This window comes from Lemur catta, chromosome 10 (assembly GCF_020740605.2).
Source record: "Lemur catta isolate mLemCat1 chromosome 10, mLemCat1.pri, whole genome shotgun sequence".
In the NCBI taxonomy this organism is placed as follows: Eukaryota; Metazoa; Chordata; class Mammalia; order Primates; family Lemuridae; genus Lemur; species Lemur catta.
The window spans coordinates 11,563,136-11,576,071 of NC_059137.1; the positions used below are offsets into that span (position 1 = coordinate 11,563,136).

Genomic DNA, 12,936 nt, shown 5'->3' on the forward strand with positions numbered 1-12,936 from the left:
GTTTGCCAAATTAACTTTTTTGGCCTTCAGTCTATAAATCAAGCTATTCTTTCCTGCTTTAAATTTAGTCTTTGAAGATTAAGCAAAAAAACCTTCTAAATATTACATGTAAAATTTCAGAACAAAAAGTATATATCTAGCAAAGAAGCCATGTTCAGAATAAGTAATTTCTAGAAATTAGTAATAGATATGTGCATAAATATTAATATTACTGTCTAAATATGTACAAATCTTGCTATGTGCAAGAATGTTCACGGCAGCTTTATTCATAAAAGCAAAAAGTGAAAAAAATCAAACATCTATTGCAGAAGAATAGATTTAAAAGTGTGTGGCTTATTCATAAAATGGAATACTTTCAACAATTAAAAAAAAATTAAAAACCAAAAAACTAGAGCTACTGATACACTCCCAAAATGGATGAGCAAAAGAAGTCAGATACAAACAAGTAACACACCTTAAGACTGTATAACTGCATTTCAATGGAATTCAAAAACAGGCAAAACTAATATAAGGAAAGAAAAGTCAGAATAGTGATTACTCAAGGGTGTAAGAGGGGTGGTTATGACCAGACAGGGACAAGAATAACTTTTTAGGGTGATAGATTTGTTCTTGGCAGTGGTCATAGCAGTATATTTACTTGTAAAATGTCATGGAGCTGTACACTTTAAAGTTGTGTATTTTATCCTATATAAATTACAGCTTGCTGTAAAAATAAATTTAAAAAATTTAAAAAGTAGGTTCTCCTCCCTCCCACAAATCTTCAGAGTAAGTTAAAAAATGTAAATTACCATTCCCATACAATGATAACTATTATTTCCAGGAAGAAAGAAAAGCAATACCAATTTACATTGGATATCACCATAGTTTTTTAAAAAGCATTTGCAAATATGATGGTTAAATAATATGTATTTTCTGATCTCCTACCAGCAATTTCAACTAATATATATCCATCTAAAAACATTTTAAGATTCTAGCCATACATATGATAAGAGTTTAATATGAAATACAAAGGGCATGTCACCAATATGTTTTGTTAATATAGTCTTTTATACATCATATAACCAACAGGTTCCTTTCCTAGAAACAGATGTCACCATTTTCACGGAACCAGGAAAACAGAATCCAATCAATCACAGACATTTCACATCTTTAAATTATTTGTACGAATAACCTTACCAAAAATATTTAGTTTAAAGCAATAAATTCTTAAGAAATCTTTTTTTTTTTTTTTTTTTGAGACAGAGTCTCGCTCTGTTGCCCCAGGCAGAGTGCAGTGGTGTCATTATAGCTCACTGCAACCTCTAACTCCTGGGCTCAAGCAATCCTCTTGCCTTAGCCTTCCTCACAGTTGGGACCACAAGCGTGTGCCACCACGCTGGGCTAATTTTTCCTTTTTTAAAATTTCAGAATATTATGGGGCTACAAATGTTTTGGTTTCATGGATTGCTTTTGTACTGCCTGAGACACAGTTATAAGTGTACCCACCACCCAGATAGTGTACAATGTACCCGTTAGGTATGATTTCACCCATCTCCTGCTGCCCCCTCCCCTCTGCTTGATTTCTGTTTCAATAGGCATTCAATAAACACTGGTTAAACAATTATATCAATGTAATGGAAGGAATCAGAATATTACTTCTTGAAATACAAAACATCTGTCTGAACATAGTATGGTGAGAAGGAACACTAATATTCTCAAGACATAAAAGTTGTTCTCTGGTGAAGAAAGGTCCCACCTCACATTTAAATGTTGTTCTTCCCCGTAAGCTGTTTTTTGTTGTTGTTTTTATTCTTTAAATAACAACTTTATAGAGATATTACTAATATCTTACAAGGTTTTAACATTTTTTAAAGAAACGATTTCACCTTTTGTCACATTGAAAAATTCTCATATATTATTGAGGATTCTGAGCAATCCATTCATTAACTCAGGTTTAGGATTTGCATATCATTGGAGAAACTGCTTCCTAAAAATAAACACGTCAAGAATTTGGGAAAACTAAAAATAAAACCAATAATACAAACACAATGCACACAACATTGCCTAACCTTACAGAATATTATTTTAAACCTTTATATGCTTGTACAAGAAATAGTTTTTCTTGCTTTGCTTTGCAAAACCTTGAGGCATGCATGAACTTAAAATACTGTAAAAAAATTACAGATTTTCTTCCAACTGCAGAAACTAGAACTAGGCCTTCCCTACCAAGACCATATTTTTGTGAAGTGTGAAAAAGATTAAAATAAACAAAAGAAAATTTTTACACACTGCATAGCACAACTGATCTGACTAAAAATGTAATTTACAATGTAAATAAAAAATATTTGGATACACAATGGGCTAGAACACATCCTTTGCTTCTGAGGTGAAGTCAATCAAGGAAGAAAATCTACGCTTTCTCCTTTGTGCAGCAGAAAAAACATCTTTGAGCTAGAAGTGTAACACTTCTATTCTTAATTATAAAAAATTCTTGGAAGTCAAATAACCACAGTGATCTTTTCATTGCAAATCTCTAAAAGGATTAATGCTGAAGCTGAATTATCATCCTCTTACCTTTGTGATGAGAATGCGGTATTTTTCTACCAAGTGGTCATTGTTGTGACAGCCTGCTAACAATTGCCAGACTTCTCCTCGAAGAGCTTCAGGGACACCGTTTCTCACTAAAGATGACAACTGTTTTGGTCTCACACTCAAGTTGAGATGCCTAAAAATAAAACCATAACCTATAAGTTCATAAAAGGAAGATTCTCTAAATTAAGTGCCACTTTTATAAAAACTAAACTAAATGATTTACAAAGACTTGATAAGGTAACATACTAATGAAGAAAAAAAAAAGTGCTGTTGAATTAGATGTGGCCAAGATAACTATACAAGATTGAGTAGAAGAAAATAAAAATCTACAAAAAAAAAATTCTGCAAAATGCTTCCTAAGTATCTTTAATTTATTACTTTTTCTTTTTAAACAAAAAGCAAAACTAGAAATCATAGATAATGCTTTATGGTTGTGGCTTATGTAAAAAATTCTAATCAGCAGATACACAGTAAAAGATAAGAACTTGGCCCTATATCAAAATTGACATGTGAATCTTGTATCTATATGTTCTAAGTTAAAACAAAACATTCCAAGAATGTTTTAAGCAGTTTTTAGGATACTTTCCTTCATGTAACTTTTCTGAATATCTGTGGTGGCTAAGAAAGAACATTTCTACTGTACTATTGTAACATTAAAACTAGTTACTAAAGTCTTTGGGCTTCATTTATGTAATCTATAAAATGGGGAAAACTTGTCTTGAAATGTTGGTATAAATTTACAAAGTGTTTTTGCATATAATATCTTATTTGGTCCTCACAACCATCATCTAAGGTAGATGGTAGTATCTCCAGTTTTACAGATGAAGAAAAAAGTTCAGGGAGGTCCATTAAAAGAGTAAGGTAGTCCTCAACCTCTCAATACCAATAATGCTCTGTTATATAACTGCTGGTTTATGATTTGAGAGCCACCATTACTGAGTGAATAAAGCAGGATCCTGACATAAAACAGCTCCTATGACTATCAGATTTAAGCAGAAGTTACTGATACAAAATAAGCACTACCAAAGTATAAAGAGGTCTGAGATTTTTCTCAAAATGGGTGCAGAATTCCCCAAGAATTCTGCACAGTACATTTAAAAATGATTAATTCTGTGACACTGGTACCCTAATGCAAGAGCTATAGACAATTCAATACAGTTTTGTACTTGCTTAGAAAAAAACAATTACATAAAAGTTGGATTATTAAGAGCAGAAAGAAAAATCATTCTGTTACTTAATTTAAGTCTCGGTACACTATGGCCTGTGGGGCCAAATTGGGTCTACCACCTGTTTTTGCAAATAAACTTTTATTGAAACATAGCCATGCTTATTTGTTTAGGACTGTCTATGATTTTGTACTACAACAGTAGAGACCAGTAGTTGCAATAGACTATTATCCCACAAAGCCTAAAATAGTTATCATTTAGTTATCATCACCTTTTACAGAAAAAGTTTGCTAACCATAGGTTAATTTACACTGTTGGTAAAATTACTTTCAGAATGATTTTAATGTCACTGATAATATCCAACTTTATCAGTCCAACTCAGCATCCTATATTATACTGACATTTAGTTCTGTTATCCACTAAGAATGACATGAAAATGAACTTGGAGAATTAGAGCTCAAAGATACTATTATTAATGCTGCCACTAAAATCTAATGTAGGGTTAAATAAACCAGCTTTGGGATCAGACTTGACTGTGTTAAAAATTCTAGCTCTGACATTTACTAACTAGAATGGCTTAACCTATGAGCCAGTTTCCTCGCATGTAAAAATGGATACCACTAGTTCATAAGCTTGTTACAGTTAAAATAGAGTACATAATTTAGCACAGTGTCTAGCATATGGTAAATTCTTTAGTTCTTAACTATGATTACTACAACTACAACCATGACATCCATTATGTTTAATCTACAATTATCCTGAATAGTAATTTTTTTTTTTTTTTGAGACAGAGTCTCACTTTGTTGCCCGGGCTAGAGTGAGTGCCGTGGCGTCAGCCTAGCTCACAGCAACCTCAGACTCCTGGGCTTAAGCGATCCTACTGCCTCAGCCTCCCGAGTAGCTGGGACTACAGGCATGAGCCACCATGCCCGGCTAATTTTTTTTTGTATATATATTTTTAGTTGGCCAGATAATTTCTTTCTATTTTTAGTAGAGACGGGGTCTCACTCTTGCTCAGGCTGGTCTCGAACTCCTGACCTCGAGCGATACACCCGCCTCGGCCTCCCAGAGCTAGGATTACAGGCGTGAGCCACCGCGCCCGGCCCTGAATAGTAATTTTATAGACTTCTGTTTTCTAAATGAAGAAACAGATTCAGAAGATTTAAAGGACTTGTCTAAGACCACATACAGCTTTAAAGTACAGAGAGAAGATTTGAAGTCAGGTCTACCAGGCTTTAAAATTCCATGATATCACAATGCTTCCAATCCATAGAACACACATAGTGGGGAAAAAATGATGATGAAATGATTTGAAGAGAGACTTTCATATTATATATCTGAAGATAAGACTAAAACAAGCAAAAACAGTTTAAACATCCTGAAGACAGTAGAGACAGATGGAAACTCAGTTAATAAATTTGAGGGAATGGGAGGACATATGTTAATTAAATGAATAACAACATGAATAAGAAAGCTTGACAGCAAAACAAATTCTAAGCCATTGTATAAAATGCTGGTGGGTTCATCTAATAAAATCTAATTCAGAGTCTAACTGCTGTATCTAAATGATTTGAAATATACTATTATGTAATCATGTTAAGACTCAATTACATTACTATTTTAGAGCAAAAACCTTTTTATACAGATGAAACTCCTGCCAGCAGCAGCCCAAACACCCCAACTTCACTGAACTGAAAATATAATTGTGACAAGAGCATCAGCAGTTTTGTCTCCTGATTGTAAAGAAATATCAAAAATACAAGAGAACTATTACCCTGGGGACTTTTTGCAGAGTTCAATTATTAAAACCATTTGTATAAAGACAAAACCATGCTTTGGTCTGCTTTTTTCTCTTGTACACATTTGACATTTCCCAATGTAGAGAGTGTTTTGCCAAAAGTGTAAAGCACTGTGAAAGGACTACAAACAGATAAAGCCCATTTGTAGTCCTATCCCTTAAGGGCATGCAATAATTTTTAAAATGCTGAGACACAGCTTTACTAAGAATACAGTGAAAGACTTCAACAATTAAAACTTCTCAGAAAAATCAACCCCCAAAGTAACAGGCCCACAGGGAGTTTATATGACAATCCCAATAACCAGAATGCCATAAATAGAAAAGTGCTTGGATCACTTTCAAGCTCAGCTTTTTCCAGTATATACTAGCATCATATCCAGGCAGAAAAGAAAAGTATGTAAATGTCTCACAAACCTGACTTACCAGAGTATCTCTGGTTATGCTAATAAATACCTAATATAATCTATTAAAATAACCTACAGAATAGTGTTTCCTAACACTGTTGTCAAGCTATTCTTGAACTGATGAGAAATTCCTGAATGTTATGTGTGAGCAGAAAACGTAATTGATAGAGCAGGCAATATATACCATGTTTATGATACTTTGTCATTACAGGTGCTTATCACAGGTAAGAGAAAATCCTACCTGGGGTCTCTACTATGGCCCTAAGCATTGTGTTTTAAATATCTCTGATTATTGTATGTTGTCTTATCTCAACCAGTCAGTGGTTCCTAAACTCATCAATATAAAGGACTCTTTCCTTGTTTATTTTGTTCATCAATTCCATGTTTGGGTAAATATTTTCTCTAGCAATGAGAATTTATTAGATTTCTGATATTTGAAAAATTGATTTCAAACCTCCACTACTACCCTGATAAACCTCAAAAACACAGATTATAGAATGCGAACCTCATACTTAGGCTTCTATTATTGGTTCCAAAATTGAATATTATATTAATAGCTAGGTAAGATTCTCTACCCATAAAATGAAATTTGCAGATGAAAAGGAGAACTATTCTATCATAACTTACCATTTTGACAGCAGTTCTCCCCATGTTTCAAGAATTTTTTCTGCACATTCTTTGGATACATCACCAAATCCACTCAAGAGAGGTTCATCGTTATCTTTAATAAACAAAACACAAAAAAAGGATAATAAAGGTGTGGCTATGCTAACCAGAAGAATGACACTGGAATGTAAGAGTCAAATCTGAAAGACTTCACTGGGAACATAAAGTTAGAATTTCTCTTAGTATTTATGTATAAATACAAAGAAAAATATTTCTAGGTGGAATGTTGTTGTAACCTCTTTCTCTTTTGCTTTCTGTATAAGTTCATACTATGTCAATCACGGAAAAGAGCCATTTAATTATAAATTTATAGGACTTAAAATATGGTATCTTCTCTCTCCTTGTCCAAAGCAAATAGCTTTATGCATGAAACATATAGCGGTCTTATTTATAACAGTTAAAAAATTTCAAACCAGCTAAGTGTCCAACAACTGGACTACAGAAGGGTCGAATAAATTACGATATGTATGTATGCAATTAATTCCATGTTGACATTTATGTTTACAAGATAATGTGGCAAAATACTGCATAAAATAAAAATATGAAGAGTTTAATCTACACTATGATCTACCCTATGTTAAAATATAGAAGACAGACTAAACTATACCAAACACTAACAATTACTGCCTGAGTGATGGAGTTATGACTGATGTTTTCCTTCTTTCTATGACTTTTAAAAATTTCTACAATGGCATATATTAATTTATAAAAGAAAGCACAAAAATATTCAAAAGGACGAAACTGAATCATTTCAAATTTAATTTACATAATAAGAAAAGTAAATTCAAGTTAGAATTTAGAGATTATAAGATATGAAGACAGTGAAAAAAGTGACCCTGATAAAGGCATGAGAGGAACTGAAATGCACAATGAAAGCTAGGAAAAGATACGGACTAAGATCTCTCTACTTAATCCTCTTTTGTTGGACACTTGGGGAGTTTTTAACTTTTTGCTATAAACGGTATCAGGATGAATATATCTCACTGCTTTCACTGGGCATATGCCAAAAAGTAGACTTCCTGATTAAAAAAAAAAAAAAGCATACTTTTAAGGATATTGAAATTTTCTGACAAATTGCTTTCCAAAATGGTTCTACCAATTTACATTTCCTCTAATTAGGCACACATCATACTTATTTCCATGTGTCCTCACCAATGCTCTTTCTAGGTTGTGTTTGTTTTTTGATTTTTGGGCTTAACGTGCCTAAACAAAGTTTGGATCTCTACACCTCTGATGACTGCATAATGAATCTCCATCCCTGATAGTAATTATCTGGGAGCACTGATAAAGACTCAGAAATCCATGACACTTATTATTAAACTTCTTTACATTACAATGCCTTGGATGTTATCATCAGTTTTGATAGTGAGACAGGGCAGAAGAGAGATTGAATGTGAGAAATCCTTTGTAAATCAATGAATAAAATAAAGAAGAGAAAAAGACTCAAGGGCACTAAGGTAAATTTCCCCAACTTCACTACCTTGCCCGACTGGCCCTACTTTCTATCTCTCAAGTAGTTTTCTACTCATTAAAATACCAATACATCAAATACAACTCTCTGGGGAAAGGCATTACAAGGGATGACAATTCCTTCAAAAAGATTAACAAGACCTATCTTATAAGAGTCTTCTCCACTGTTTTGAATGCTTTCACAAATTTGCACAGTAGCAGTTTAAAATTTGGTTAAGAACCCCATCTCACTAAAGTAGGGGTAGGGAGTAAGCAGACAGTCTCAGTTTCAGAATGGTGTTTCTGAACACACCTCCTCTTTATAATTGCTGGCTTCCTGCCATATATCCCACGGGTAATAAGACTATCTAGAAGACTGTAGCCATTTCTTTCCAGGGAGCAAAGAGATCATAGTAAGATAGGTTTCCCTGGTTTGTAAATGGGGTTAGAAAGAATTAAAACATGGCATGGCTACACAGTTTTCTTTAGTCTCAGTTGTCCTGTCATTAGCTCTTGACTATGGAAATGGATCCTAGGAGGTTACTCATCCCACCAATATTTACTGAGCACCTACTATATACCAGGTATTGTGGTATACACTAGGGAAACAACATGTTGCAAGAATAGACACACTCTCTTCTTTCACAGACCTTATGTTCCAGTGTTCCTGGATTTTCCCATGGACTACCCATTGCCATTAGTCCTTATCTCTCCCTAGTTAAGAACTACTGGTAGAGGTCTTCTGAATCCCCTTAAAAATTAAAAAAATCTATGTCTGTTGTAAATCAGAACTAGGTATCAGTCCCGATGGACCTTCTTTAGTTGGGCTCAGATTTCTTTGTAACCACTAGACACTTCTCAAAATCTATGGTATGAAGATCTGAGCATTCTTTCGTTTCATAAGAGTAATCTTTCTCAATTTTTAGTTCTTTTTTTTTATTGCTGAGTTTAAGGGATGAGAGTTATGTAAACTTTTACCTACTCTGCCATCTTAACCAGTGTTGACTCAGAAGAGAAACTGTAAATCTCAAGAACATTTCTTTAAGGTGGAGACTACAGCAAATACCTGCAAACAGTGGAAACAATTCCACCCTTCCCAAATTGGCTCTGTATGAGGACTCTAAATTGCATTTCTGACGTTAAAAACAATACATGTGCTTTCTCTATACTTCAAAATGCTTTACGTTAACTAAATGCGAGAGATGATGACAGACTACAGCTAACAATGGGGACTCACAGACCTGGATTCAAATCCTGATGCTGCCAATTTCCTACTGTGTGACCTTGGGCAAATTCACTTTTCTGATAATACATTTTTCATGTGCAAAATGAATAATAAATCCTATTTTTCAGGATAACTGTATTATATAAACAAAGCACCTGCCTGCTACATATTAAGCATCTAGTAACTGGTGGCCATTAATATTACTAATAAATGAGCCTAAGTTGATTAATCACAAGGACAATGGAACTGGAAAGTGTTACTCTAAACTTGAAAAAAGTACACATAATCATGGATATGTATGTCTTTTAACCAAATCAATTGTTCCTGCTACCCCCATGCCTTTGTTAAGGTAATTTCTTAGCCAGAGATGCCCCAAAACTGTGCATTTATGCCTACTCAATTCTCCTTGCACTTTGAAGTCCCAGCTCACAAACTGCTCGTCATGATGCCCAACCACATTCCCGACAATGAAAACTGACTCTCATTTCCAGAACACTTCCTGTGAACCTCACATAGATACGTGCCTCATATGACCCTGTATCATAATCAGCTTTCTTCATTAAAAACAAAGCCCTAGTACTAAGCTATAAATTAGAAAATGACTCAAATGTTCACTTTTCCTGTGCCTCTTCCCTCATTCCTCACTTCTGTATAGTACACCTTTAAATAGAGACTGACAGATTAATTCAGTAGACAGCCATAACAAAAAGTAAAAATGAACTGGTTGATTCTTTGTTTGAGACAGGGTCTTGCTCTGTTGTCCAGGTTGGAGCGCAGTGGTGCAATCATACCTCACTGCAGCCTTGAACTCCTGGGCTCAAGTGGTCATCCTGCCTCAGCCTCCCAAGTAGCTAGGACTACAGGTGTACACCACCATGCCTGGCTAATTAAAAAAAATTTTTTTAGCCTGGCGCAGTTGCTCACACCTGTAATCCCAGCATTTTGGGAGGCCCAGGCAAGAGGATCTCTTGAGGTCAGGAGTTCAAGACCAGCCTGGGCAACACAGCCAGACCTCATCTCTACTAAAAATAGAAAAATTAGCCGGGTGTGGTGGTGTGAGCCTGTAGTCATAGCTACTCCGGAGGCTGAGGCAGGAGGATCACTGAAGCCCAGGAATCTGAGGTTGCAGTGAGCTATAATGATGCCACTGTGCTCTAGTCTGGGTGACAGAGTGAGACGCTATCTCAAAAAAAAAAAAAAAAAAAAAAAATTATTTTTTTGGTGACGAGATCCCACTACATTATGTTGCCCAGGCTGGTCTCAAACTGGCCTCAAGCGAACTTCCCACCTCCACCTCACAAGTAGCTGGGACTAGCTAAGATTACAGACATAAGCCACCACTACACCTGGCTCTAATCCTTGTGTTTCAGTGTAAAAACACAGTAATATATAGATACGTATATTTATTTATACAAAATGAATAAATATAATTATACAAAATGAATAAATTAAAAAATATATATATTTATTTATATATTTGGTGAAAGGGTCATGTGTGGAAGCCGTATTTTGACAACTGAAATTGTCCCTGTTAAATGAATTAGTTGAGATGGGAACTTTTGTTTAGGTGGAAGCTGTGTCAAATTTGCTCTAACAAATGTGCTAATCCACCGAGCTAGGACTAATTTTAAATCTTTTTCCAATTTGATTACAAGTATCTTAAAGAAGGCTCAATGTTAATCATTTTTAAATCTCCCATAACTCCTTGCATATAGTCAACTCTCATAAGGAATTCATTGAATTCCAAATGTCGTATCACATTATCAATCTACTGACAAAATTTTAATAGTCTGCATGGTCCTCCATCCCCAATGTAAATTAAGCTCTCCCTACAGTTTACCTTCTTCTTCATCATCTTCTGGAGGAGAAGGTATCATTGAACTCTGAGATCCAGACTGTGGCAGGCGAACTGAAGGACTGGCTGTAGTTTTCCTCCTTTCTCTTTCTGATTCACTTTCCAAGCATACAACTTCATATAAAGTGTCAGTATTACTCTTTCTCTCCTTTTGCTTTATCTTAAGGATGAAAAAATATTATTTATTAATGCAGTAAAATTATTTGTTTTTAATTAAGCACCACTTTTGATTTCATAGAGGATGTGAGAATAAATGGTGTTTCCTTGAATATCTACACTGAATGTACCTTTTCTAAATAAAAAAGCATACGTTTAAATTTAAAAATCCCTTAGGAAAATAGGGCATTTACTGAGCAAGACTCCAGTTCTGCAATTTTATTGGTCTTCAAACTGTATCATCAAATACCTAACTACCAACATACAGGCAGTGAACTAAAACACTAAATGGTCTGTATCCTCCAAGTTACCTTAAAGTCCATCAAGGTTTCCTATATAAAACTATACATGAAAAAGTACTTTAAAATATTCTAAAACATAAACTTTAGGACTAAGAAAATCTTCTTACTGATACTGTTGCAGTGTTTTTCCCCCACCCCTTTTGCTTAACTAAACAGTGTAGGGAACTTTTTCTTCAACTGAAAGCTACAATGCGCAGGGTGGTGAATAGCAGAGGAGACAACGATAGAAACCACAAAAATTTTGATAACCCCAATGGATTCTGAGGCAAACACATAACAGTCTAAACTGACCTAAATTAAAAATTAAGAACGTTACCAGTAAAATAAATATTGTTAAGGACATTAACATTCCATACTATGGCCAAAAAAGGGAGGAAAAAAGTACAGTGACACAAAGAAGAAAAAAGAACTGTAGGAAAAGGTACAGAGAAAACTAAAAAGGTGGCTATATCAAAAAGAAAGATACACACATTAAAGCAAAAACACAGAAAGGGTGGTGGGTTGAGGGGAATAAAAGCCTCATTAGCTATAGAAGTAACAGCAGATTTTATCACTGCAGTGTTCATGTGGGTTCTTAAAAAAATTATCCCAATCCTGGAAGTAAGGCCAAGATAGTGGCAACATATCCTTTTAATATCATCCTGAAGCACTATTTAATACAAGAATTAGTAACTTTTCTATAAAGGGCCTAACAGTAAATGTCTTAGGAGTCTCAGCTACAAGTACTCAACTCTGCCATTATAGTACAAAAGCAGCCACAGACAACAAGTAAATAAGTGAGTTTGGCTGTGTTCCAATAAAACTTTATTTACACAAAAAGCATCAGGCCAAATTTGACCCACAGGCTGCAGTTTGCCGACTTTGGTTTAACAAGTTCACCCAAGCATTACTCAATTTTCTAGATGAATATGTCATTTTGACTTAGCTACTTACCATTAAGTAAGGACTCAGACTATGTGAAATTACATGTTTACCTGTAGATTTGTGTCTGGGAAATAGGCAAATGGTTTGTGTCTAAGAGAAAGATAATCCAAAGGTTACCTATAGGACATTAACCAGTTTTGTTTCTAACCTAGCAATCTAACAAATTTTTTTTTAATGGAAGGACCATATAAACCCAAGTTCTTAGAACCAGTTTTACCATCTTTCTGCTTCCCTTATTAATTAGTAACTTGAATTAGAATATTTGACAAATGTCATTCTAAATTTGTAATAATTATGATTTTAACTCTTAAAAATTATACTTAAACAGGGATCTGGATTTAAATGTTTGTTTTGTTATAAATTGCTCTTTGAAACATCAGTTAATTGCTATCCTAAAACAGTTCAATGATCAGCAATAGC

At 34.5% G+C, this 12,936-nt stretch overlaps 1 protein-coding gene across 6 annotated transcripts in view; it reads right to left on the reverse strand.

Annotated features, from left to right (window-relative positions):
* Positions 1-12,936, reverse strand: part of RABGAP1 (RAB GTPase activating protein 1) — a 153,508-nt gene that overhangs the window by 72,591 nt on the left and 67,981 nt on the right. For all 6 annotated transcript variants that reach the window (XM_045563820.1, XM_045563818.1, XM_045563821.1 and 3 more), the window contains 3 exons: positions 11,120-11,294; positions 6,567-6,660; positions 2,554-2,704 (listed from right to left, as the gene is read on the reverse strand). In XM_045563820.1, the coding sequence (XP_045419776.1) occupies positions 2,554-2,704; positions 6,567-6,660; positions 11,120-11,294 (420 nt within the window). The remainder of the gene's footprint in view (positions 1-2,553; positions 2,705-6,566; positions 6,661-11,119; positions 11,295-12,936) is intronic.